The sequence below is a fragment of the Talpa occidentalis genome, unplaced genomic scaffold (genome assembly GCF_014898055.3).
Source record: "Talpa occidentalis isolate TD23 unplaced genomic scaffold, MPIMG_talOcc4v2.1 talOcc4.16, whole genome shotgun sequence".
Taxonomy (NCBI): domain Eukaryota; kingdom Metazoa; phylum Chordata; class Mammalia; order Eulipotyphla; family Talpidae; genus Talpa; species Talpa occidentalis.
The window spans coordinates 73,160,673-73,184,615 of NW_023601653.1; the positions used below are offsets into that span (position 1 = coordinate 73,160,673).

The 23,943-nt window shown below is 50.5% G+C and overlaps 1 protein-coding gene and 1 long non-coding RNA gene across 4 annotated transcripts in view; one reads left to right on the forward strand and one right to left on the reverse strand.

Moving 5' to 3' along the window:
• The window catches only part of IQSEC3 (IQ motif and Sec7 domain ArfGEF 3), an 86,593-nt gene that overhangs the window by 31,950 nt on the left and 30,700 nt on the right, over nucleotides 1-23,943 (forward strand). For all 3 annotated transcript variants that reach the window (XM_037514568.2, XM_037514567.1, XM_037514570.1), the window contains exon 3: nucleotides 11,948-12,245. In XM_037514568.2, coding sequence (XP_037370465.1) covers nucleotides 11,948-12,245 — 298 coding nt within the window. The remainder of the gene's footprint in view (nucleotides 1-11,947; nucleotides 12,246-23,943) is intronic.
• LOC129146000 (uncharacterized) lies at nucleotides 770-8,523 on the reverse strand. Its single transcript, XR_008552291.1, has 3 exons — nucleotides 8,439-8,523; nucleotides 1,978-2,263; nucleotides 770-1,099 (listed from the first exon to the last, which is right to left on the reverse strand). It is a non-coding gene; the product is annotated as an uncharacterized LOC129146000 (long non-coding RNA).

Consider the following 23,943-nt stretch of genomic DNA (forward strand, 5'->3'; position numbering starts at 1 on the left):
CCTCTTTCCAAGGAGGTGCTGCTAGCATTTTTTTTTTTTAAGAACAGAAAGGATATCCTTCCAGCCATTGCATTTGATCTTAAATAACATCGTTTTTCTTTGGCCGTAGGTTATATTTCCTAGCTGTTCAAGGTGTGGAAAATACAGAAACAGAAAGCAGGAAGAAGCGTTTGCATGCAGCCTTGTAGAATATATTAGTGTGCAAGCTTCCAGGACTTTATTTTTCTATGCACTGGGTTTTAGATGCCCGACCCCTTCACCCCTATTTAAAAAAAAAAAAAAATGGTGTAACCTGCGTTTCCACATGAGACAGTGTCCATTGAGAGCCTCCTGCCTAACCAGGCCCGCCCCGTGCCCCGCCCCCTCGGGGGCCCGGCTCCCCCCAGGCATCTGCGGCTACTCAGCCCGCAGAGTGTGCGCAGCGGGTGGCCCTGGGCGCCGCTGGAGGCGGCCATCCTTGTACGCTGGAGGAAGGGACACCCTTCCAGGAATGGCTGTCAGGGAGAGCCCTTGGTTAGCAGTGCCAGCGCATCCCTCCCTCCGCTTGTCTCTTCCCTGCCTTCCTGAGGCGTGATCAATGGACCAGCCAGTGTTTACTCAGCGATTACGGAGCAATTAAATTCTCAATCGATACAGTTCAGTCTTCAAACAGCTGGACTTGGGCGCTGGCGTTACATGCCCGCTCCATTTGTCACACCCCAAGCTCGGAGGCTGCTGGGAACCTGCCCCGCCCACCGGTGGGAGGAGGCGGGGTGTTCTGAGGCTGCAGAGCTGCGTGCTATTCCCCCTGGGGAAGAGTATGGAAAAGCCTCAGTTTCCCCACTCCAGGTCCCAGGGGAGAATATGGGGCTCGGGGAGAGGGGAGGAAGGGGCAGCTGGCAGGCCCACCAGCCTGCCCTGCCCTCAGGCTCTGAGGTCTCAGCAGCTTCACACCAGCAGGCAGTGGCCACCATGCAGAGAAGTTGTCTGGTCTTCAGAGTCCAGTGGTTAGTTCCCAGAAGCCTTTGCAGGAGTGGCCATCAGGTGACCCAACCCAGGGCTGTCAGAATTGCCCCAAGGCCTGGAGCCTCTTCCTGGCTGTGGGGCCCAGGTGAGGTTCCTAGGGAGGAAGAGCTGGGTTTGATGTGGGTGCAGAGTCTGCACTGAAGAGCAGAGGAACGCGGGGAAGGGAGAAGCTGCTCACTGTCCTCTGAGGCTCTCTGTGTAGTTACGGTAGAATCCACCTTGGCTGGGCTCTGCACCTGTGGGTGCTCAGGAGGAGGCCAGCAGAACTTGATCCTGGGGCTAGAGAACTGTGTCCCCTGATGAGCCCATGACCTGTCACATGCCCTCTCTATGCTCTTTGTCCCCTCTCTTCGCTGATACACTTAGGAGGCACAAAGACAAAATAGATGTCAAGATACTGACACCTTGGTGGGGGCATTCCCCTACCCCCCCACAAATTCTCGAGAGACAAAGGAAAAAGCCTGTCTTGTCATGACTTTTGATTTTCTGTTCAGAGGACTTTTCCTCGGTTGGCACATGGAATTCATGTTGGGAGTCAAGTGTTTGTCCAAGCCAGTTTCCTTGTGTTTATTGCCCTCCCAGGCTTTGAGCTGTCCTCTAAGGCTGTGTCTACAGGTGACCCAGTTTGTTCCCAGAAGTGACACTGGTCCATGGGGCTTCCTTGGGGGTGTCATGGTGTGAGTGAGGCCAAACTGGGGTTTACCTTCAAAGAACTGCTAGTTAAAACAGCTTCCTAGCAGCAGCACGTTCACAGGTGATAAGAGAATTTCTCCTCACTCTGTATATCTGTTCTGTAGCCCTCCCCCTGCCCAACCCCATGAGCTAGAAAGAGAACATTATGTATGGAGCACTTGCTCTGTGCCCTACAAGTATCAGTTCTCACCAAAAGCACAGAAAATGTTATTATTCCCATTTTACAGACAGGGAAACTGAGGCTCAGAGGTATGAATGATTTATCCAAGAGTCACATACCTGGTAAGCGGCAGAGCTAGGGTTTCGAAGCAAGTCATGGGTGACAGCTTCTTGGATGGAGTCAGAAGACCGAGAAGGGAGGTGTTTTCATCAGAGGATGTAACAGTGTGGTGGGGAGTGACAGCCAGCTCCCGCAGCTCCAAGTGGGCTGCTTGGGGTCAACACCTTTTGGGTTCGTAGTTTCTCAGGACTGACTGAGAAGACAGGGCCTTTCTTTCCTCCCGATGGGCCCCAGGCTGTTTGCCGAAGCAGGTGGCATTAGGAAAACCCATCAGAACTACGGAAGCTGAAGAGAGAAATAGCCAAAGTTTTGTGTAAGGGCAGGATGGACACAGTGCAGGTTCTCTATGATCCGAGCAGACGGGGTAAAGGAGAAGACCTGGAGCCCTCGGTGGCTTTTCAGGCTTTAACTGGGATTTACCAGGTACACAGCAGGCAGGGGTGCTGGGGGGCCGGGAGGCTGGCAGGTCTCCCAGCCCCCAGCAAGTCTTCACTTTATCTGGGCTCTCTGGCTTTCTCTGGTGGTCTCCACTTCTCTGCTCCTCGTGGTTCTGCTTCTCTGCTCTGCTCTCTGCTCTACTCATGGTTCTGCTTCTGCTGGCATCCCTGTGATGCCACCCTGATAAGCCCACCCTTAGCCCAGGTATACCCACTTACGCATGCCCACACCCCACTCCAGGTGCCCGCCATCAGGCATGCATTCAGGACCACAAGGATCCATCATCAACCCTAATAGTGGGAGGGCAGAAAAGCCTGATATCTTTTTCACTTACCCTACATTTTGTAAGGGGAAAAAGAGCTATGTGCCCCGCCAAGGAATATCCCCACCAAGGCTTTATTTAAAGAAAGACATGTAACAAAAGCTAATTCTTCTAGATCAACAAAATGAAAGAAAACTACTGCAAGGAATCACTAGCTGATTCCTAACGTAGAGTTTTGTCCAGTCTTCTAGGAAACAAATTTTCTTGTCTCATTTACTGAAAACTTCTTGTACGAATCTTTAGGATCTTTTCATTCCCAGGAAATAACCTCTCTTTGCAGACCGGGAGGTTTTTCCACCCTCACCATTTCCTGTGCTTTTGTTTTGTTTTCTCTTCCAAAAGGTCAACTTAATCCATTCATTTATCTTTTAAACAACAACATGACCATGGAAATGATTTATAATTTCATCAGGTGTTTCTGATGTATGACAAAAGGGGTTTTTCGGTTTCATCAAATCCCAAGAGAGAAAATACTCTTAATCTAAAACAGGTGTGATTTAATCAGATCAGAGATTCTTAAAGACTTTACTGCCTTTGAGAGGCCCTAGATAGCTTAAGGAAGGAGATTTTTGGAGGCTTCAATTGTGATGATTAAAAAAACCAAAACCAAACAGGAAAGACAGCTGTCTGTGAAGGAAGCTGGAGCGTGTTGCTGTCTCCAGCAGCGAGAAGTGCGAGGGAGGCAGAGAGAGAGAGGTCTGTTGATTTAGAACTTCAGGATGTCAAAGCTGGAAGAGAGCCAAGCCCTTTATTGCCCAGATAGGAAATTGAGGACCAGAGGAAGGTGCCTTGCCCAAGGTCTCCCAGCTGGTGAAGTGCAGAACTGGCTAGAAATCAGGCTTCTGAAGTAGCTGGTGCTTCCCCCACTAGAATGAGAGAGGCCCACCCCCTTTTTTAATTTATTTATGTATACAAGAACCGGGGACAGGCCAAAGATGTGGGGGTTGAGAGGATTCACCAGAGACAGAACGGGGAACAGAACAGGCAGATTGACTGAAATACACTGCTGAGGGGAGCAGCGGGCAAGACAGGAGAAGTCTGCCGTGCCATGTGGGTATCTCGCCGGCTGGGTGGCTGGGATCGAACCTGCAGTGCAGAGGCTGCGGACAGCTTCACAGCGCTGTGCTCGACCACCTGTGCCACCAGGGAGGCCCGGCCCGCCCCTTCTTTATGGTTCAGTTTCCTCTTCTATAACATGAGGGGTGAACTAGCCTTCGAGGATCCTCTAGCAGCGGTTCTGTAAGCAGGCACTATGCCTTGGCCAGGGACGGGACATACATCTGGAAAGGCCAGGAGGATCTTCAAAGCAAAACGAAGGCCAGTGCTATGAACTTGGGTCTGGGAGCAGACCCCAGAGGCAGATGGGAAAGGTGACGTTGGAACTAGCCTGAGCATATATGAAAGAAGTAGTGGCTCGATGAATGTACGAGCTTTCTCCTTCTCAGTTTTATTTGTTGTTAAAAAATAAAAGGAAGATTAATAAAACAAAAAACCAACAGAGAAACCACCCCTTGCTCATCATCCTGTGCCCTCATCTGATCAGCTCCTCTCACTCACCCTGCGTTCTCACGCATCTTGAGCAGCGTGGCCTGGGCACTGAATGTGCCCATGTCCATAGGGAAGAGGCTGGGCCTGCTCCCTGACTCCACACTGCTGGGTCTCTGCGTGTACCTTAGACCCGGGAGCAGTTTCTTTCACTCCCAAGACAGAAAAGATGGGAAATAAAGGAGGGCTAAGGGGAAAGCCAGTCATAACCTTAGCAACTAACGTGTGTACAGCATTTTCCAAGTTCTAAAATTCCTCCTTTTCACTCTCTGGCACCTCTGTTAAAATTCACAGGGGCAGGGGTCACTTACTGTGTGCATTTTATTGCTGAGGAAATACTCAGGTGAGGGGAGCAACTTGTTCAAGTTCCTGAGGGTGGAAGCTGGAAGAGGTGAAGACAGAATTGTGCCAGGGTCTGCAGTGTGCAGTGACCAAACCCGGCTTCTTTCTTGTCACCGTTTGATTGTGTGTCCTCAGTCCTGCCCTGGTGCTACCCCCCTCCCCCCCACATACCTGCAGGGGCTTGGTGCCATCCAAGGCTGCAGTTTTGCAGATTTGGAGAGTCAATTCGGTTACCCTAAGATCCTTGGATTCTGGGGGTACCATCCCACCAGAACCAAATTCATAAGAGATTGATATATTAGTATAATTTACTAATTCAGAATGAGAAATGATCCTAGTGAACAGGATACTCATAATTATGAATCAAGAAATCACTTAAAAATATGCAAATCCCCTTTCTTCTCCAAGGGCAGAGAAATATGCACGGGTGACTTTTGTGGATTCCCTCTAGGTTGGAAGGAAGAGAGAGGTAAGGAGGTATTCTGTGCACTAGAATGAATCCAGGAAGTCTGCAATGAAGCACTTAAAATGTGGTGCAGTTGAAAGCATGGCCAGTAATTCAAATCCAGGTTCAAATCCTGGCTTGGTCACTTGTAAACTCTGTGACCTTGGTTAAATTACTAAAGTTTTCTATCTTCAATTTATTTATCGGAAAAATGGAGATAACAATTGCACTCCCTCCTAGGGTGGTGGGAGGATTTAAAGAGATACTGCACAGAAAGGTGTCTGGCATATAGTAAGCATCCAACAGACATTAGGTATTTTAAAACAGGATCTTTTAAAAACAGAAAGGGAAAAAATTGTCAAGACCCAGGAAGCTCAGGAGAAGGTATAGAAATGCAGGGATGAATGGAAAATGTTTGGAATGGATGGACTGATGATTCCAGGGAATGGAGTCCTAGTAGTGGAGGTATGGCCAGCAGGAGGGGACACGCTTCCTTGCTTGTTCATGGTCTTTGCACTGTGCCCTTCAGAGAGAGGGTCTAGGGTCTAGCCCTGCTGTTGGTTGACAGATGATATGGGTAGATAAGGAGGCAGATATGTCTAGTCAAACCTAACCATAACATATGTAGTGTCAACTGGAAAGATGCCAATACCAGAGAGAGAGCGAGAGAGAGATAAAGAGAGAGACCCTGAGAACTGAGGACCAATTTGAAAAAGAGATCAAAGAATCTAAAGGCCTAGATGAATGCCAATCAAGTAGGGCCAATAGGCCTGACGAGGAGATTTTATAGACATCAGGGTAGGAAAGGAAATGATTTAACTCAGCACCAGGCTGTCATAGCTCAAGCTAGGATGAGATTAAAAGCAGAGGCATATTATCAAGAAAATCTTGCCTTCTCACAGTTTGCCTGTTCTACTAGGAGAAGACTGTTCAGCTCTCACAGAGAAAGGTTTATGGTCTGGCACTGACCCCTACCCAACCTCTAGGTACTTCCCCAAGCTGGGATCTCTGAGGCTTCTTCCCAAAGCCAGTGAGTCTTGGATTGTCCCTTCTCCTCAGTGCTTTTTGGAGATGGACTTAGAAGCCTATAGGCATGAGAGAAATTGTATGACCCTTCTGGTGCATGAGTGGTTTCTACTGCAGCATGAAAGATTGCAGCTAGACATTATGAAGGACTTCCAGAAGGAAGCTGAAGCTAAGGAAGGTGACTATAGAGACCTATCTCTAGGCATATTGCAAAATTGAGCCCACAGGAGTTTCCTTGCAAATGGTTCTATTAGAGTAAGGTAGGCTGATCTGGGTGGGAACAGGAGGAGGGTGAAATAATTATAGCCATGGGAATACAAAACACCCAAGCCTGGCCTCATGTCTGCCGTGGAAATGGGTGGTGTGCACATGTGGTTTGTGTAGGTCACCCTGAGGGGGTTCTCATGTGGTCACAGCTCTCACAATAGTATCAGGTTAGGGAAGGAAATCATCAAATAAGTGCCAGAGGCTTTACTGACATTATTTTATTAACTTTCCCGGCAAAATTATTTGATAGGTATCCCTGCTTTTCATGTAAGGAAATAGGATCAGAGAAGTTTAGGAACTAGCCCAAAGCCACACAGCTAGCGGGTGTTCAAATATTAGCCACGATCAATCTGACTGGCTCTAAATCTCAAACTCATACTCTGCTGCCTCCCAGCCCTTATTACCTCCTGATAAAGCTTCTCTTGGCAACCTCTCTAACTTTTCACTTTGCTTTTTGTAATATTGTAGGGAAACTGAATGGTGCTTTTGCTTTATGTTTTCTTATTTGACAAAATAACATGTTGGCAATCCTAAAATGGGAAAGATAGCTGTTGCTTATATAGAGTTCACGGAGCATTTTACATATGTTACTACTTTAATTCTTTCACAAAGAGGCGAGTAAAGCACAGGGAGGTGCCCAGGGCCACACGGTGGCAAATGGCAGAGCCAGTGTTCAAATCCAGGCAGTCTGGCCCCAGGTCCACAATGCTGCCCCTAATTACGAGCTGGCCAACCCCGCCTGTGGCCTTATGTGGCCCGAAGCCTGGCTCCCAGCTGGCTCCTGGGCTGACACTTCTCTTGAGGACACCTCTCCCAGCCTCCCCTGCCATTTCCAGCAGCTCCTTTGGCTTGACAGTAACCAGAGTCCATTTGGAGATTGTAACACAACCAGGCACAAGGGGCCGGAAGCGGGGACCCCTAAGGAACATACCCATTTTCTTTCCCAGAGTAGTAACTGGCCCTGCCATCCTACCAGTCCTGCCAGCCAGGAGTGGCAGGGAGCAACTCGCCAGGAGAGATTTCCTGACTCCTTTGGGGTCTGCAAAGACCTAAGTGTTCCTGAGCCTCCCTGCAAACCAACTACTATGCAAATTCCAAAGGCGCTGCTGCCAAGCAGCCACCACTGCTTACACAAAGACGAGGCAATTTGCCCCTCAGGCAAAGCTAGAAAATGATAAACACAAATTCAGGACAGGGATTCCACTGAGAGGGAAGGAAGGATATTTAAGGCCTCCCACGTGCTATTTCTTGAGTAAGGTAAAAAGGAATATTTTTCTTTCTACCTTACATATATTTTATTCCTATCTGCCTATATAAAATAGTTCATAATAAAAGGGAGAAAATGAAATAAAACCCTGAGTTCTCTAGGCGGTGAATATTAAGCACTGTCTGTAGCAGCTGTGGGATGATTTTGGGCTGTGTGTTCAGAAACGGTTTTAAGGCAGGTTTCTTGGAACTTCACATTAAGGTTGGGCGAGATGAGAAAGCCAGGAACCGGAGGGTCTTGTCTTCGGGCGAGTAACACAAGCAGACAGAAAAGGAGCCAAAGGCACGGTGTGTGGGAGGAGGCATCGTTTGTGAAGTTGTGTGCCGTGTGGTGGGGAGGGGACCGGGCAGGCAGGATGTCCTTAGAGTTTGATTTTGCTACCCGACTCATGCCTGTTTGTGAAAAAATAAAACGCTAAAATATATTCAGATTGCAGTGACAATAAGATACTGTTAGTCAGGGTGGCCCAGCTTGGGAGGCTGAGGGAGTTATCCTGAGGCAGCTTCTAGATGAGGCCTCCCTGGAGCACAGGGTGTTGACTGCCCAGGTGCTGACATTCCCCTGGGGGTGCGTTAAGCAAGGGAGATTCCACCTAGGACTTCTGGGGATAGTCTGCCTGAGCTGCTCCTGTGACCTCCTGGGAGTGGGTGCCCTGGGTGTGGGGAGGGTGCCAGGCCAGAGAAGGGCTGTGATGCCTTTGACGTGAAGCCCCTACAGATGAACCAAACCAGCCAGCACCTTTTGGAACAGCTGTGAGACCAAAGCCTGGAGTCTCCAAGGAGCAGTGACAGGAGAGAGAATAACTTACTTTCTCAGGGCCCTTGGGAGATGGGAGAGAGAAGCATCTGTCACAGCCAATGAAGTCAGGCCAGGCTCTGCAAGTGGATGAGCCCAGAAAGCCACAGCTGTCCTCCCCAGGGGTTGCTATTCTGGGACCTGGCTTCCAGCTCGGATAATGGAGGTCAAGGAGCCACAGATGGGGGGAGGTGTGGGCATGGATTAACTGATGTGAGGGAGGCAAGGGAAGGTTTATGCTGTGTCCTTGGGCGTTGAGGGCAGGGTTGCTGAGGCCCAGCTGCTGACTGGGGGAGTGTGCACCTGGATGGGGTAGAGGGGGCGCAGGCATGTGGAGAGAAGAGGAGCTGGGGAAGCTGTGCCTCTCCCGCCTTCCAGATGCCACAGCACCTTGTTCAAACTGACCATTTCTTGATGAGGGAGCAGACATCCAGAGTGCAGCCTCGAGCCCAGGTCTTAATGAATGCTGCAGCAGAGTGAGGCTGCCTCTGACCCCAACCCTGCTCTTTCCACCGCCTCTGGCAGCATTTTCTAGCCTGCTCTTTGAATCAACACAGAGTGAGTTGTTTTCTGACACTGATGCTGTATTCACCACAAGCCTTCCCAGGACCATCTGGGACCCCTAAGGACACTTGTCTTCCAGGCTCAGACCGTCTAAGATCACTTTCTTGATTCAGATGAGGGAGAGAAAGAAGTGCTTTAGTAAAGGCTGAAAGATCTTGACATGTGAGGCATGTTGTTAGCTTTTGTTCGAAAATGCCCACTTTCTTTGTTCCCAGAGAGTGTTAAGAAAGGCTGGCAGCATCTCGGATCATCTACAGCAATTGGTCAGGCCCTGGGGGAACCTTCTAGTCTGAAGAGTCCTTCAGCCTTGAAACACTCCTAGCAAGGTCTCCAGTCACCACTGTTCAAGCCACTGCTCAGAACAGAAGGCAGTCCAGGCAGCCCTTCGCCAAAATCCACACCAATCAGCCCCTTGGGGCCCCTCCTCATTCATTTCCCCACCTCTGTGCCAATGACCAGACTCTGAGGGGATCCAGGGGGCCTCTCCCCTGAAACTTCCCTTTTCCAAGTAGAGCATAAGCCCTCAGTTTTCTCATCTGCAAAATGGGGATGTGATTATCTCCTTTTCAAGAGAGTGATGGAGAGGAAATGACCTCATTGATATATTGGTCACCTTGGAAAAGACAGCCTTTCTGTGGGAGCAGTGAATGAGCTGAGCGGGTACCAGGCAGGACCCCAGCATCTGTGCTCAGGCAGTCCCTGCCACGTGGTGGGGTGTCTCCCTCGGCCCCCCGCCATGTTGCCCTCTGCCAGGCGCTGGAGGGGTCAGGAGCTGCTGAGGAGCTCGGATATGGGCAAATGGTCTCTGCAGCAGAGACAATCCCTGAAGGGGCTGACGGGGCTGACAGCCAAGGTCCGTCTCCAGCGACTCTCCCGGAGCTGGAAAAGACATCATCCCTTAGAGGAGGCTTGGAGCGGTTCTTCACAAATCCACCCCCTATCTCTGCCTTTGGGAATGTAATAGAGATTAAAATGATATCCATCCACCCACCCATCCATCTATCCAGTCATTTAACACTTACTAAGCATGCCTTACGAGCCAGCCCACTGTGATAAGCACCTATGATTAAAAGGTGTATGTGGCACAGTGTGGTAGGGGACATGTCAATAAGTAATTAGAGCACAGAGTGGACATTGCTGAACTAGATGCAAGCACCAAGATAATTAGAGCACATTGAGGGTGAGAATGACTCTTCCTGGGACAGTTAGAGAGCCTTGAAAGAGGTGATAAGAGAGAGAAAGGAATGCATTGAATGGTGGAAGCTTGGAGAGGAGAAGGCATTTCAGGCCAAGGGAAATCACGTGAGAGGCAGGGTGGTCAAGAGTGCTGGGCAGATGTGGAGAAAGCTTCGTTTTGTACACAGTGTTCCTGATGAGGGTAGAAATGGAGGTTGGGGTATGATCATGAATGTTCTGGAGTGCTGCACCGGAGGGCTTTATCCTAGCAGCATCAGCAAGTTACCGGAAAATTTTGAGCAGAGGATTGGCATTCCACATCTGTATTTAGGAAGTCAGCTCTGATAGCAGAGAGGACAGACAGGCTGGAACCCCAGGAGAGTCTTAGATGTGCCTGGACCAGGCCTGCTTGGCAGGCACCCAGCCTCCCAGGAGGGACCCTCCCCCGATGTGATGGATGTTCCGACACGCAGGCCATTCTGGTCCTGGCACGTGTCATACTCTGAGCAACTGCTTGCTCCCCCATTTTCCTCAAGATTTTCATTCCCCATATTCAAATCTTGCCAGCTTATGCATGGAATAACCCCCATGGATGGCCTGGGCCTCGTAGGTGTATCGGCCTAATGTCATGTGGGCACAACCAAAGCTTTCTAAGAACTCTCTCATACTTGGACTCCTTTATTCTTCATCTTAACCCCCTAAGGTAGGTACTAGTACTTTCACTATATAGACGAGGAAACCAAGGTCCAGAAAAAGCAACTTAATCAAAGCTACACCATGCTAGAGCTTGGATTTAGCCCATGCTGTGAGCCTTCACACTCCTCTGAAATAGAGTGATTCTCGAAGCACAACTCAGTTTCTAGCAGACAGAACAATGAAAGCTGGGGTCACCCAGGAAGGCATATTGGAGGAGGCAGCTTAGGACTGTGCGCAAAGCCTGGAGGCTGGAGGCTGATGAGGGAGGGGAGCACCTGAGTGTACTGATCCCCAGAGCAGGCTGGGATGGGGCTGCTCCAGCCAGGAGATGTCATCTTAGAGTAGCAGGCAGAGCAGCTAAGGGAGGAAAAGAAGCACCAGGAAGAACAGATGCTTCCTTGAACCCAGCAGAGCTTCTCTTCACAGACCCAGCACCAGAAAGCCGGAGTCCACCTGCAGTGGAGGAGCTTTGTGCTGAGACCAGACCTATAAGCACCATTTCTTCCCCCAGATTCATTTGGGCAGTCTAAAGACGGAGTGGTTCATGTGGCTCAGTTTCGCCCCCCAGATCCCTAAGGCCAGGGAGCCAGAGCACTAATTATAATAGTTAACACTTACACAGCAGTGACCATGACCTGGCGTAAGAACTTGAGCTAACCTAAGTCTCCCAGCATCCTTATAGGGTGGGTGCTGTTATTACGCACATTTTCCAGATGGGGAAACAGGCATATTGAGGCTAAGGAGCCTGCTGACGAGGTCCCACAGCTGCTAAGAGGCAGAGCCCAGATTTGAACCCAAGCAGCCTCCCCGTAGCCAGTCTGCCATGCGGCTCCTAAGCAGAGTTTCATGAGCTCTGGCAACAGCTGTTGCTACCTACTGCCTAGGATGGCCGCCCCAAGTTCAGTCTCTCTTCCGTGCCACCTCTCTACCAAGATGGCAACTCCCTATAGGGAAGTGCACCAGCCCCACCCCTAGAAAGGCCAAAAAAGGCCAGGCCAGAGTGCCCCAGTTTCTCCTCCACTCCCACACCCACATGCACCCCATCCCCCTCTCCCCCAACCGAGCACCGTTGCCTTTTGTTCACAGTGATGGCTCCTGCGCCCAGGCCGGTGGGGGCATGGAGGACTCCGTGGTGGCAGCAGCGGCGGTGGCAGCCGGCAGACCCAGTGCCCATGCCCCGAAGGCTCAAGCCCAGGAGCTGCAGGAGGAGGAGGAGCGGCCGGGGGCGGGGGGTGCCTCCCCGAGGGGGGGTGCCTCCCCGAGGGCTGGCCCCCACCGCGCGGCCTCCCCGGGCCAGCAGCAGCCTGCCCTGGCGACCGGGCTCTGCTCCCACACTCCTGCCGCCTCCGATTACGAACTCTCCCTTGACCTAAAGAATAAACAGGTACCCAGGGCCTCCAAGGGGGTGGGAAGGGTGGTGAGGGGGCCCTGCTTTTGTGGGCTGTTCAGGGTAGCAGGGATTTTGCAGGTGGGCTCCCCTCTGCTGCAGGCACTCCCCTTTAGCCACTAGGTCTCCCAAAGTAAGTAATCTGTCTTTTCCGCAGCCCCAGTTCCTCAGGCAACCGGACTTAATAAGGCAGAGGCCTTGTAATGGCCCTCAGGTAGCATGTGGAAAGCTCTGTTCCCTCTCAATGTGCAGGAAGCCTCAAACCTCTCAGCAAGTGGCCCATTGTTCCCTGGGGGAGTATCTACCTCCCCCAGATGCTTAAATGGGATAGTTCTCTTATATGTCTACCCACAGGGCAAAGCCCCAGGCCTAGGCACACACAGGCTCAAAGGAGGTGCAAAGACAGTTGTGTCCTCCAGGTAGACTGAGGATGCCCAAGATTAACCCAGACTGGGGGAGTTCAAAGATCCACTATTAGAGAACAAATCCCATTGAGGGGTTCCAGGTCTCCACTTTCCATTCATGGGGGTTCATGTTGAACCCCCCCAAAAAGAGATGATGCCATGGTTTGCCTTCAACAGTTAACTGACCCAAAGGAGGATATGTGTGTGTGTGTTTGCATGCACTTAGAGGAAGACATCATGACTTGATATTGTTAAGAAAAAAAGCATTGAATATGGAGCCACAGACAAGGAATCCAGTCTTTGCTCTTGCTCTAATTACCTCTGTGACTATGGGAATGCCAATAAACACTCTGCACATGGGTTACCTCATCAGCAAAATTGGGAATTAGACTTTGAATCATCTCCACAGTCCCTCTTGCTCTAAATGCATAGGTTCTAAAGACCCATTCTTGAATCCAATGACAAGGTGAGTCTTGAGAAGAAAAGCCAGTACAAAGGTCTCTAAGACTGAGTCAAGCCAAACCATTTTTCTTTCTTTTGGCATTGGCACCAGGAGGCTATTATCATGCACCAGGGACCAGCTATAGGCAGTACATCTGTGCTTTAGAAAAGCATCACACACAATCTCCCATGATATTTTTGTGGACAAGATAGGAAAAGGGTTAGATGACAACATTTATCAGGTGGGTTCACCCAAAAAAAAGGCTGATTTTTCCTTTGGTGCTGAGTGGGACACTGTCCTGATGTTGTCCAGTTCAACAATTTTCAGAAGGGACTACTTTCTCATGACACAAAATTGAGAGGGAACAGCTAATACTTTGAAAGGAGAATCCAAGACTTGAAAAAAAAATATATATCCTCAGCAGAATGGAATGATGGTTTAATGAAAAAATTCAAGTGACAGAGAGAAAAATGTAAAGTTCTGTTTCTAACTTTGAAACTTCCAGAGCACTAGTATAAGATGGGTAGGGTTGGTCTTGGGAGAAAGATCTTCAGGTGTCCTTTTACTGTAAACTTAAGGTGAATCAACAGCCAGTGAAGCAGTTGCCACAGAGTGGCCTTCACAGAAGGGTCAATAAAGGTCCCCAATCAGGGAGCAGACAGAGTCCCACACTGGTCAGCATCTGTCTGAAGACTGGGCTTGGTCCTGGGGCCCTCACTTCAGAGGGGAAATGAGAATCCTGAGGGTCTGAGGTTTTCCTGAGAAGGAGACTAGGTTTGGCTGGAGTTATATGGAGAAACTGTTGATATGCAAAGAACTTCAATATGGAAGGTCTGCTGTTGAAAAAAGGATTCGATGTATTTTCTATCATTCCAGGCAACAATGGTGGTACACATGTGTGAAGGCTATAGGAGAAGATCTTAGTTCAGTTAACAATTAGAGCTGTTAAATATACCGGATGTCCTGCTGGTGAGGTGGTGAGTGCAGTTACTGTGAAGGCCCACACGGTAATCCTTCTGGAAGACCACAATGTGGTCCAGGTGGCCACTTGGCCCAGAGAGTCCTCTCAATGCACACAGCTCTGCTCCTTGAGGAGAGAGACCATTTCTTACTCTTCTTTGTCCTCCCTTAGCACGTAGCAGTGTCCCAGACATAGTAAGAGCTCATAGAGTAATTTTTTTAAATAACTCTAATGTGCAAAGCAAAAGGGAATGGGGTGCTAAAAGACAAAAAAACATGGTCTCTACCTGCCTCTCAAAGAAATTTAAGTTCAATTTAAGGATTATCCAGTTAATAACACCAAAGGTAACATGTGCTTTGGCTTGGGTGGGGGAATTAGCCTAATTCTGACTGCCTGGGTGGATAATGGAGAATTGTGCAGCTTTTTGATTGGCACTGTGGACCTTTTTTGGAGAGTGTGCGTAATTCAAATAAAGTGTTTGTACATTAGGCCAGCAGGAGTAGAGCGGGAGAGGCGAGGACAGGTGGAGGGTGTGTCAGGGCCTGGTTCTGAGGGAGGAATTGCTCACCTCTCCTGCCTTGTGTATTTCTTTTTTAAAAAAAAGATTTAAAAAAATTTATGCATATAAGAACTGGGTATAGACCAAAGGTGCAGGGGGTGAGAGGATTCACCAGAGACAGAGTGGGGAGCAGAACAGGCAGACTGACTGAAATACACTGCTGAGGGGAGCAGCGGGCGAGACAGGAGAGGTCTGCTGCGCCATGTAGGTAGCTTCCTGGCCTGAGATCAAACTCGAGCTGCAGTGGCTGCTGATAGCTTCAGTGCTGAGACTTAATCCCTTGAGCCACCAGGGGGGCCCCTGGCTTGTGTATTTCTTGAGGCCAAGCACAGGCTGGGGGTGGCTGAAAAGGAGGGAAAGGATTGAGGATTAGCAATTTAAAACATGAGACATATTTACTAGAGAGGGAGCTCTACTTCCACTTCTGCAAATGAACTGTGTGACTTTGGGCAAGTTGCTTAACCTCTCTGGGCCGCATATGCCTCCTCTCTCTTTGGAGCTTTGTACATGCTGTTCCCTTTGCCTCAACCACCAGCGTTCCTGCTCTTCCCAGCGCTCCTCCACTCAGCCTCCATGACTCCTTCTCTCGCTTGTGGTGCTCCTCCCTTCCCTCTGGCAGCCTGTCCTGCCCTTGCAAGGCTGCATTGGGTGCCCTGTCTCAGCCATAGCTCCAGGCATTCTCTGTGTCATCATTTCCTCTTTACTTCTTCCTCCTTATTCATTATTATCTCCCCAGTGCCTGACACAGTGCCTGCACATAGAAGGATAAAAAGGGGAAAATAATAACTCAGTGACCTGGAGCGGGGAACGGGCGGGGAGGGCCTGGACCCAACCCTAGGCTTCTTGAAGATCTGGGATTTAGTTTTCTGATCCTGTGATCCCAAACAGTCGCACAAACCCTGTAGACCTTGGGCTGGAGGGAATCTTGGACAATTGTTATCTCTCCGGTCCACCAACTGCCAGGCCTGGTCCATCAGCCAGCCCAGAGGCCCTCCCATCTGCTCAAATCCCAAACCCACCTAGAGAACCTCTTAACTGTTTTCTAAATCCCACCCTCTCCTGCCATCCTCACTGCCCCCACTCCAGAGCAGGTCACCATCACCTCTTGCCTGCGCCCCTGGGAACTCCCCCTACAGGTGCCCCTGCTATGCCTCTTCCAACTTAATCCCCACACTGCAACTGAGTCCTCCTCCTGAAGAGCACATCTGAGCAGGGAGCACCCCTGGTGAGAGCCTTTCATGACTCCTCCTTGGGACTTCCCTGGGCTCTTTGGCCCCCTGACCCAGTCCTACCTCTGCCCTCACTCCCACTCAGGGTTCCAGCCTTCCCTGTTTGCTGTCCCCACATCCCCTTGCCACATTTGCCTCTGGGCCATTTGATTTCTCTGCTGGAAACAGTCCCCACCTGTTCCCAATTACGCTTTACCTGAGTCGTCGCCACGCACCCCTCATGTCTCAGCCTGGGTGTGTGTTTCCACCGAGTACCGCAGGTGCTGTGCCCCCTGGTAACTGCCCCATTCATAAGGGCAAGGATTGTTGTTCTCCGGGCAGTTGCAGAGTTGGGAGGTTGTACACCGAACACCCCCAGGGGTGCGGGTCCCTCCATTGTCTGTTTAGGAGCTGGCGCCTCCTAGAGTTGTGCCTTCAACTTCACCCTGCTCTAGTCACCCTTGTGCTCCTGGGCAGTCTCTGGCGCTTGAACTGAAGGAACACATGAATGAATGAGTGAATGAATGAATGAATGAATGAGGCCTACCGCAATGTCCCTGCTCTCTAGTCTCCAGCGCCCTCTCTGTAGTCACACGGCGAGGAGGCCTCCTGCACCCCTCTCCTCCTCTGCTTCCTCTGCTCTCAGCTCTCACGCTTCACCTCTCAGCCATCTTCGGGGCCACCACCCAGGGGCACAGGCAGGGGTGCAGTTCCTTTGGGGGTCGTTAAGAAAAGATATAGAGGGCTCAGGAGTGATATCCAAATTCATTCAAACTCTCTAGGGTATTTGCATCTTGTTCTCTGGCACCTTGGATGAGCGTCCACTGCAGTCCATCCTGGGTGTCCACGTTGTGCTGTGCTGCCCGGGCCAGGGGCTGTGGAGCAGTGGTCAGGGTTCTGCGTGGGAGCCGTGTTCTCCTTCAGCCTCACCATGGGGTGCCTCTCAAGGGAAGAAGTGGTGGCTGCATTTCCAAGTTACTGGGACTTGATTTCCCATTTGTGGAAAGAGGGGCCATTCCGGGGTGTATATGGGGCTCCTTCCCGCTCTGAAGACGAGGTTCCCCCTTGGAAATGCAGGATACAGGGGTCCAGCCTACAAAGCAGGGTGGTAAAAGTGAGGTGTGTCTGGGATTGTCCACCCCACCCCTCCCATCAGGTCTATTCAAGGCAGGTCTTGTATAGCTGCTCTGTCCGGGGCCCCGTGGGAGGCCTGGGGACACCCCATGCAGATAAGACACAGTCCTGGCCTTTGGGGAAGTCGCATTGCAGTGACAGGCGTACAGCCACTGCTCGTTGACACGGTCAGCCCGTGTGCAGGCACAGTGCTAAGCATTTTCCATGCACAATTTCTCCAGATCCGCACGAAATCCCTGTGCGCCAGGTGCTACTCCTGTCCCCAATTTTAGAATGAAAAGGCTGAAGCTTTCACCATGGACGCATCCCTAAGTGTGCATCCCTAGGGCAGCCAAAGTGTGGACTCCATGGTCTGTGAGTTTACCCCAGCACCTCTCATGGACTCCTCCATTGCAATGAAGGAGTAGATTTCCCACAGAGAGGGCACTGTGGGTGCCCTGAAGAGGGTGTCAGGCCAACGTGGGGCTTGTAGCGGGCCTCCTGGAGCAGCTCCTGCTGCGAGAGTCTCTGTGACCCAGGAGTAGCTGATTGTCAGCTCCCCTGCCACGCCTGGACTACAGTCAGCATTGGTTCCTAAGGGTACCTGCTCCTGGGCAGGTCCAGTGCCCACCGTGGGGAGTACTTTCTGTAGCACCAGGAGGGAGGTGGGCACAGAGAGAAGAGTCAGGGGTCCAGTGAACCCCGCCTCTCCTATGGGCTGTCCTCAGCATCTCCAAAGCTTCTCCCTCCTTCCCAGACTTCCTACTCCCTGCCCCACCCACCCCCACATTAGGATTTGCCCTGCCAAGTCCTGCAGGTTCACCTCATATCAGCTGACAGATCTTGGATAGGAGGAAATCCTTGCTCACATGTGAAAGCCCCCACCACCCACCAGGCCTAGCAGCCCCACGGCCCCCAGATAGCTGCTCTTCCTCCTCCACCCTGATTGGAGGCCATTTCTCAGCAGCCCTTGTCAGGCTCAGCTGCGGCAGCAACCTGAAGAGAGGGAGCATGTTCTAATTAACACTGAGAGGCTCATTAGAGAGCCAGAGCCCCCTGATCCCCCCTCCACTGCTTCTTCTGGCAGAAGCTGAGAGATTGCTCTCTTGGGAAGAGGCGAGGCCACAATTACCCATGATTCATGGGGTTTGGAGAGAGGCGAGCAGAGCTGCTCCTTGGCCTGTGGACCCAGAGCCGCCTCCCTCCCTGAGGCTGTGCTTCCTGGCCCCATCGGTCTCTCTCAGCTCTGACCTGGCCCTGGCTAAGAACAGCAATAGAGGCAATGGATGGTCCTGGCTGGGGTAGATGGGACTGACCTGGGGCACTGCCGACCCCCAAACCCTGTGAGAGCGGGAGGAGGGGAGTGTGGATGGGCTTGGGGGTGGGGGGTTGCTATGTTGTTTGACTCCAAGCCCAGATCCAGAAGAGAGCCCGGATTTTTATTTCCCCTGGGGCATAGGAAGGAGTTCAGTTTAGTTCATGTCTGCAAATATTTATTAAGCCCCAACTCCAGCTCTGGCTCAGCGCTGGGCACCAGGGATGAGGACACAGATGAGACAATCCTGTGTGTGTGCTGAGAGCATTGAGGGGGGCCTGTGAAGGTCGGGAAGGAAGCCATGGGGGCTTTGTGGTGGAGGTGATGGGGGTGTGGCAGGCACAAGGCTGGAGCAAATGGGATTTGGCTGTGCTAAACACGTTGGAACAAATGGCAAAGACCCAACAACTGGGTTCAGATGCCATGGTGAGCAGTTGTGGGGTGCCAGGCTCTGTGTGGGTGCTGGATGTGGATCTGAGGATGACAAGGCCACTTCTCCAACCTCTTTGTTCCGATGGAGTCTGGGGGAGGGAAGGGGGAGAAAGGAGAGGGTAGATAAATACCACAGAGATCAGAGAAAGCTGGGGGCCAAAGGGAAGTGTGAAAAGATCTTGCCCATGGGGGTCTGTGGTACCCAGACCCCATCTGGTTGGGAGCCTGAGAAGGCATTACAGAGGAGGCGTGTTAGAGATGGGTCTTGAAGAAAGGGCGCCATTTTTACCTAGAGCAAAGGGGCAGGAGTGGGGGGAACACTGAAGGCTGAGCAGCCGCTCTGAGCAGGAAAGCCTAGTGAGCTGGGGGTGGTTGGTGGGGGCAGGAGTGGAGTGGGTGTGCACTTAGACTTCAGGTGGTAGCAGAGGAGAGAAGTAAGCAGGGCCAACTTGCCCAGCCCTGGATTGCCAGGAGGAAACATTTATGCTTATCTTGGGCAATTGTCTCAAGCGATGGGGGCCAGTATTTACAACTGCTCTGTGGGTGCACTGACCAGGGCATTAGGGTGTAAGATGGATGGTGGGATAATAAGGGAGCAGAAAGCAGTTAGGAGGTGGCCAGGGTGATCCAAATGGAGAGGCAAAGAGAGCCCTATGTGGTGACAGTCTGGTGGAAAGGTCAGGATGATTGCAGAAGGCATGGGTGGGGGTTGGGAGGGCAGTGGGTATAGGACATTGAGGGTGACAAATTCAGCCAATGGGACAAAGGAGGACCCTAGGTCAATGCAAGTTTCCCAGGCTGGTGGCATGACAGCCAAGGTCCTGTTAGGTGAAAAAGGGAGTCATGGCTGACTGGTTAGGGTGAGATGGGGAAAGACAATGACTTTGTGTAGATGAATAGAGGGCCCACAGGCTGTCGGAAACACAGGTGTAGGGTCAAGGCTGAAAATGGAGACTTGACCATCATTCACATGATCATTATTATCATCATCAAATAGCTACCACCTTCTGAATACCTGCTATGTGCCAAGCACTATATGAAGTAAATTAATTTTCATAACAAGCTACAGAGTCTGCAGGATTGACTTCCTTCAACAGATGAGAAAACTGAGTCAGACATGTTAGGAAACTTACCCAAGGTCAACCAGCAAAGTAGAGGCAGATCTGGAAGTGGTCACTTCCATTTAAAGTAGAGGGAATTTATGACAGTGGGTGAGGGTCTCAGGGAACAGCTAGTCCATGGAACAACTTTAGAGTTTACCACAAAGACTCTGCCTGATATCTTTCCCTCTTAATTAGTGGTTAATGCTCAGTTGTTATGAATTTCAATGCAGAAATCACAGACGCCATCTAGAAGTACATGGGCAAATAATTAACACATGTCTGGAGAATGGAAGATGGCGCACACACAACTTGTAACTAGTATGCTGAGGGATTTTACGGTCAGAACGTGCCATTAAAGAGCTGTATGGAGACAGGAAAGCCAAGATAGATGGGTCATGAGAGTTGAGGACAGATTTCAAGGTGATATAAACATCACAAGTTGCAGAGAAGAGGGAGGAGGAAGGTTGAGGATGTCTGTGGGATTTTGTGATTCCAGATTATTGGTGACCTTCTTTCGAGTCACTTTAGATTGGTGACAGCAGGAGGCGGGCTTCCAAGCATCAGGTGTGTGATCTTGTGTGTGTAGTGGGGCATTTGCTCATGGAGTGCGGCAGAGGGTGTTCACCAGCCTCTAAGAGGGTCAGCGGAAAATAAAAAGAAAGAGAACTGAGCTAGTGCCCCAGAGCAGGGGAGTCAGTTATGTTTCAGCCTGGGAAGATCTGGGAGGGTCTGTAGACAGGTGAAAAGGATCCAATGCCAGGGCAGTGATTGGAAATGCAAGTAAAAGAGACTAGAGAATGACATGAACTTACAGGGGCAAGGAAGGTTGAGATCGTTGACTTTGGAGGAGGGAAGTTATAGGTCAGGCTAGGAAGGTTTTTGAGAGACACAAAGATAACTTGGGAGTTAATTCTTTAGTTATTCAACAAACAGTCATTGAATATTCATGTTGGGCACTTTCCAAGCGCTGGGAGTAAAGGCTTGAACACAGCTGGCAAAAGTTTCTGTTTTCGTGAGTCTTACAGTCTAGTGGAGGACTCGGTGGAACAGATTCAAGAATTTAAACTCTGGTTTTCTTCTTTGCTTGCGTGAAGCATGGCTAGTGGCTGGTAGAAGTCTCCTAGAGTTATCTTGGCCAGCTTTCTGCCTCCAAGCAGGATGGCACCACACCAGGGGGATGGACCTATTTACCATTTTTGGAAATAGTTTGGCAATGGAACTTCACACCTGCTCTCTGTTGCCAATTGTGTCTTGTAACTTGAAACAAATGCTCTAAGGTCAAAGTTTCCCTGGAAGTATGAATAGACCAGGTAGGAAAGATGCACATTCCTGCCTCGTGTCAGTTTTTCATGGGAGCTTGGGGAAGATTCTTTGGGAGATGGAACTTCAGAGAGAAAGAGGCAGCCACGGGGTCAGTTCCCCTCAATGTCTACACTTTCCCTTGCAGGACTGACTTGCTTAACTCAAGACCAATCTCCAGTCCAGGTCTCAGGAGACCTGCAGAATTCATCAAGGAAAACAAGCCCAACTATGATACCTTCTCCCTTCTGGCATGAGTTCTGAAAAAGCAGGAATATAGTGTCTCAGAGGCAGATAACTGTGTTTCTGTGGAGCTCCTGGGGACCTGAGTTCTAACCCAGAGAAAGGAAGACCAGGAGGTAGTTTGTCCAGTTGGTTGGTGGGCAGCATTTTAAGAGGGCTTCCAAGATTCCTTTGTGTCCAGTCTCCTTCCCACCCCCACTGAGCGGATGGGATTAGAGAATAAAATGGGAGCTCACACCCATGATTAGGTCAGCTATCTGCTCACATTGAGCCAGGCAGAAATGGGAAGGGTGGCATCCTGGGTGACCTGACCTAATCAGCAGAGAGACACTCTCCTGTGCACCTCAAAGGGGCAAGCTACTGTGATGTGGAGAGGGCCAACTCGCAAAGGACAGCAGGCAGCCCCTAGTTATAGATGTGGAGAGGGCCAACTCGCAAAGGACAGCAGGCAGCCCCTAGTTACAGAGCACCCCAGTCTTATAATCTCAAGGAACTAATCCTGCCAACAACAGTGAGCTTGAAGAGGACCTTGAGCCTTAGATGAGATTGCAATGCCAGTTGACACCATTTTGGAGCCTGGTGAGATCTGGAGCCCAGGACCCCACCAAGCTGTGCCCAGAACATGGAGAAAATAAATGGGTGTTGTTTTAGGCTTCTAAACTTGTGGCCATTTGTTGTCCAACAATAGGTAACGAATCTGTTGTGATTTTTGAGAGTACTCTGAAGGCCCCTACAATCTGAGGCTGATGAGGATCAGGAGAGCTTCCTGCCTTCTGCTTAAGGCTTTGTGCCTTATAAAATGCACATACTTCTGGAAGGAGTCATCTAGAAAGACTTATTGACCACCCAGACTTTAATATGAATAAGTCTTCCATCTGTCTTCAGGAGCAGCGTTGGACGTGGGGAGAGAGACCACAAAATGCCACTAGGTTTGGGGATGGGGGAAGGCATGGAATGGTGAGGGTACTGGAGTTGCCAAGGAGAAGCCATTGAGGACATCCCATTTTACTGGGGATTGTCTGTGAGTTCACTGGACTAGGTGGGTGCCCTAGCTGTGGGCACCTGGTCTAGCTGTGGGGCATCTCCAGGGAGGGAACAGAGGGGATTCCTGGGGTGGCAGAGGGTAGTCTCCCCAACTGCAGGCCCTGGTGGGTGCAAAGGAGCAGGAAGCAGATGCAGTGTCACTTGTATTGAGGAATGAATTTGGCCTTTCTCCTGGCCCCTCTCCACCCATGATCCTGGGGGTGATGTGTTCCTGAGTTGTTAATTTCACCCCACACTATCCAATTCTTAGTTTCAGAAATCCGCTTAGTGTAAATGGAGTGTACGTTTTGAATACGACATAAATTCAGGGTCCAGAAACACCTTCTCACTTCTCAAACATCTGTAAGGACTGATGGAGCTACTGTTATGTCCACCCCCTTCACAACGGCCTTGTCTGTCATTTAAATGTAAAACTCTCCAGGAAGGACTGTGGCTACACATTGTTGGCCATTCACTCTCAAGGGGAAATATCTTTCTAGTCCTTTCCTAAGAGATTCTGCTAGGACAGAAAAAGTGAGAGCATAGCCATCTAATGGGGAGAAAAGACTAGGGCCAGCGCTGAAAGGAAGAGTCTTGAAGACACATTGGTCCCATGCCTGAAGTTTTCCTGGGTTCAGGCCTGCCCAGACCAGGTGGCATACCCCCACTAGCCAGCCCCAGCACACCCTGCCCTGGTTGTACAGCTGCTATTGTTGACAACAGAGGTGACTGAATTGCAGAGCAGGATAACCTGCGGGACTCACACTCTTGAAACATCCCTCATCCTCCATCCAGCTTTGCATTAAATTCTCATCTATTGAGCACTGTGCATGTGCATTTAATACAAAGCCCTCCAGGGAACTGGGAATACAGACATGATCAAATCCTATTCCCAACCCTTACAATTTCCCTAATGACAGGGAATCACTCCAGCTACCCCAATGTAGTGACATGAATACTGATAGGGAAAGTGGATGATTGGGAGTAAAAACAGTTTTTTTTTTTTTTTTCAAATAGTTCTGTTTAATTATTATTATTATTTTTAAAGATTTATTTATTTATGCATACAAGACCTGGGGTACAGGCCAGAGGTATGGAGGGTGAGAGGATTCACCAGAGACAGAGTGGGGAGCAGAACAGGCGGAGCCACTGACATACACTGCTGAGGGGAGCAGTGAGTGAGACAGGGGAGTTCTGCTGAGCCATGTGGGCTGCTCCCTGGCTGGCCGGGGGAATCGAACTCATGCTGCAGTGGCTGCCAATTGCTTGATAGCACTGTGTTTAACCCCTGTGCTGCCAGGGAGGCTCTAATTATTATTATGTTTAAATGTACACAAAAGTAGAATTGAGACACAGGGCAAGCTAGGGTTATTAGGCAGTTTTAGGGACAGTGCAGGAGGGGACCTCTGAAGAATTTAGGGAGGCTTCAGAGATAAGGACAACCGAGGAAATGTAACCAATTCCACTGGGAAGGGCCTCCCCAGTGGCGCAGCGGTTGAGCGCTGGGTTCCGAAGCTGCCCGCAGCCTCTGCAGCGCCAGTTCGATCCCCGGCTGCTCCCCGGCCACCAGAGGAGGGTCCCGCATGGCGCGCA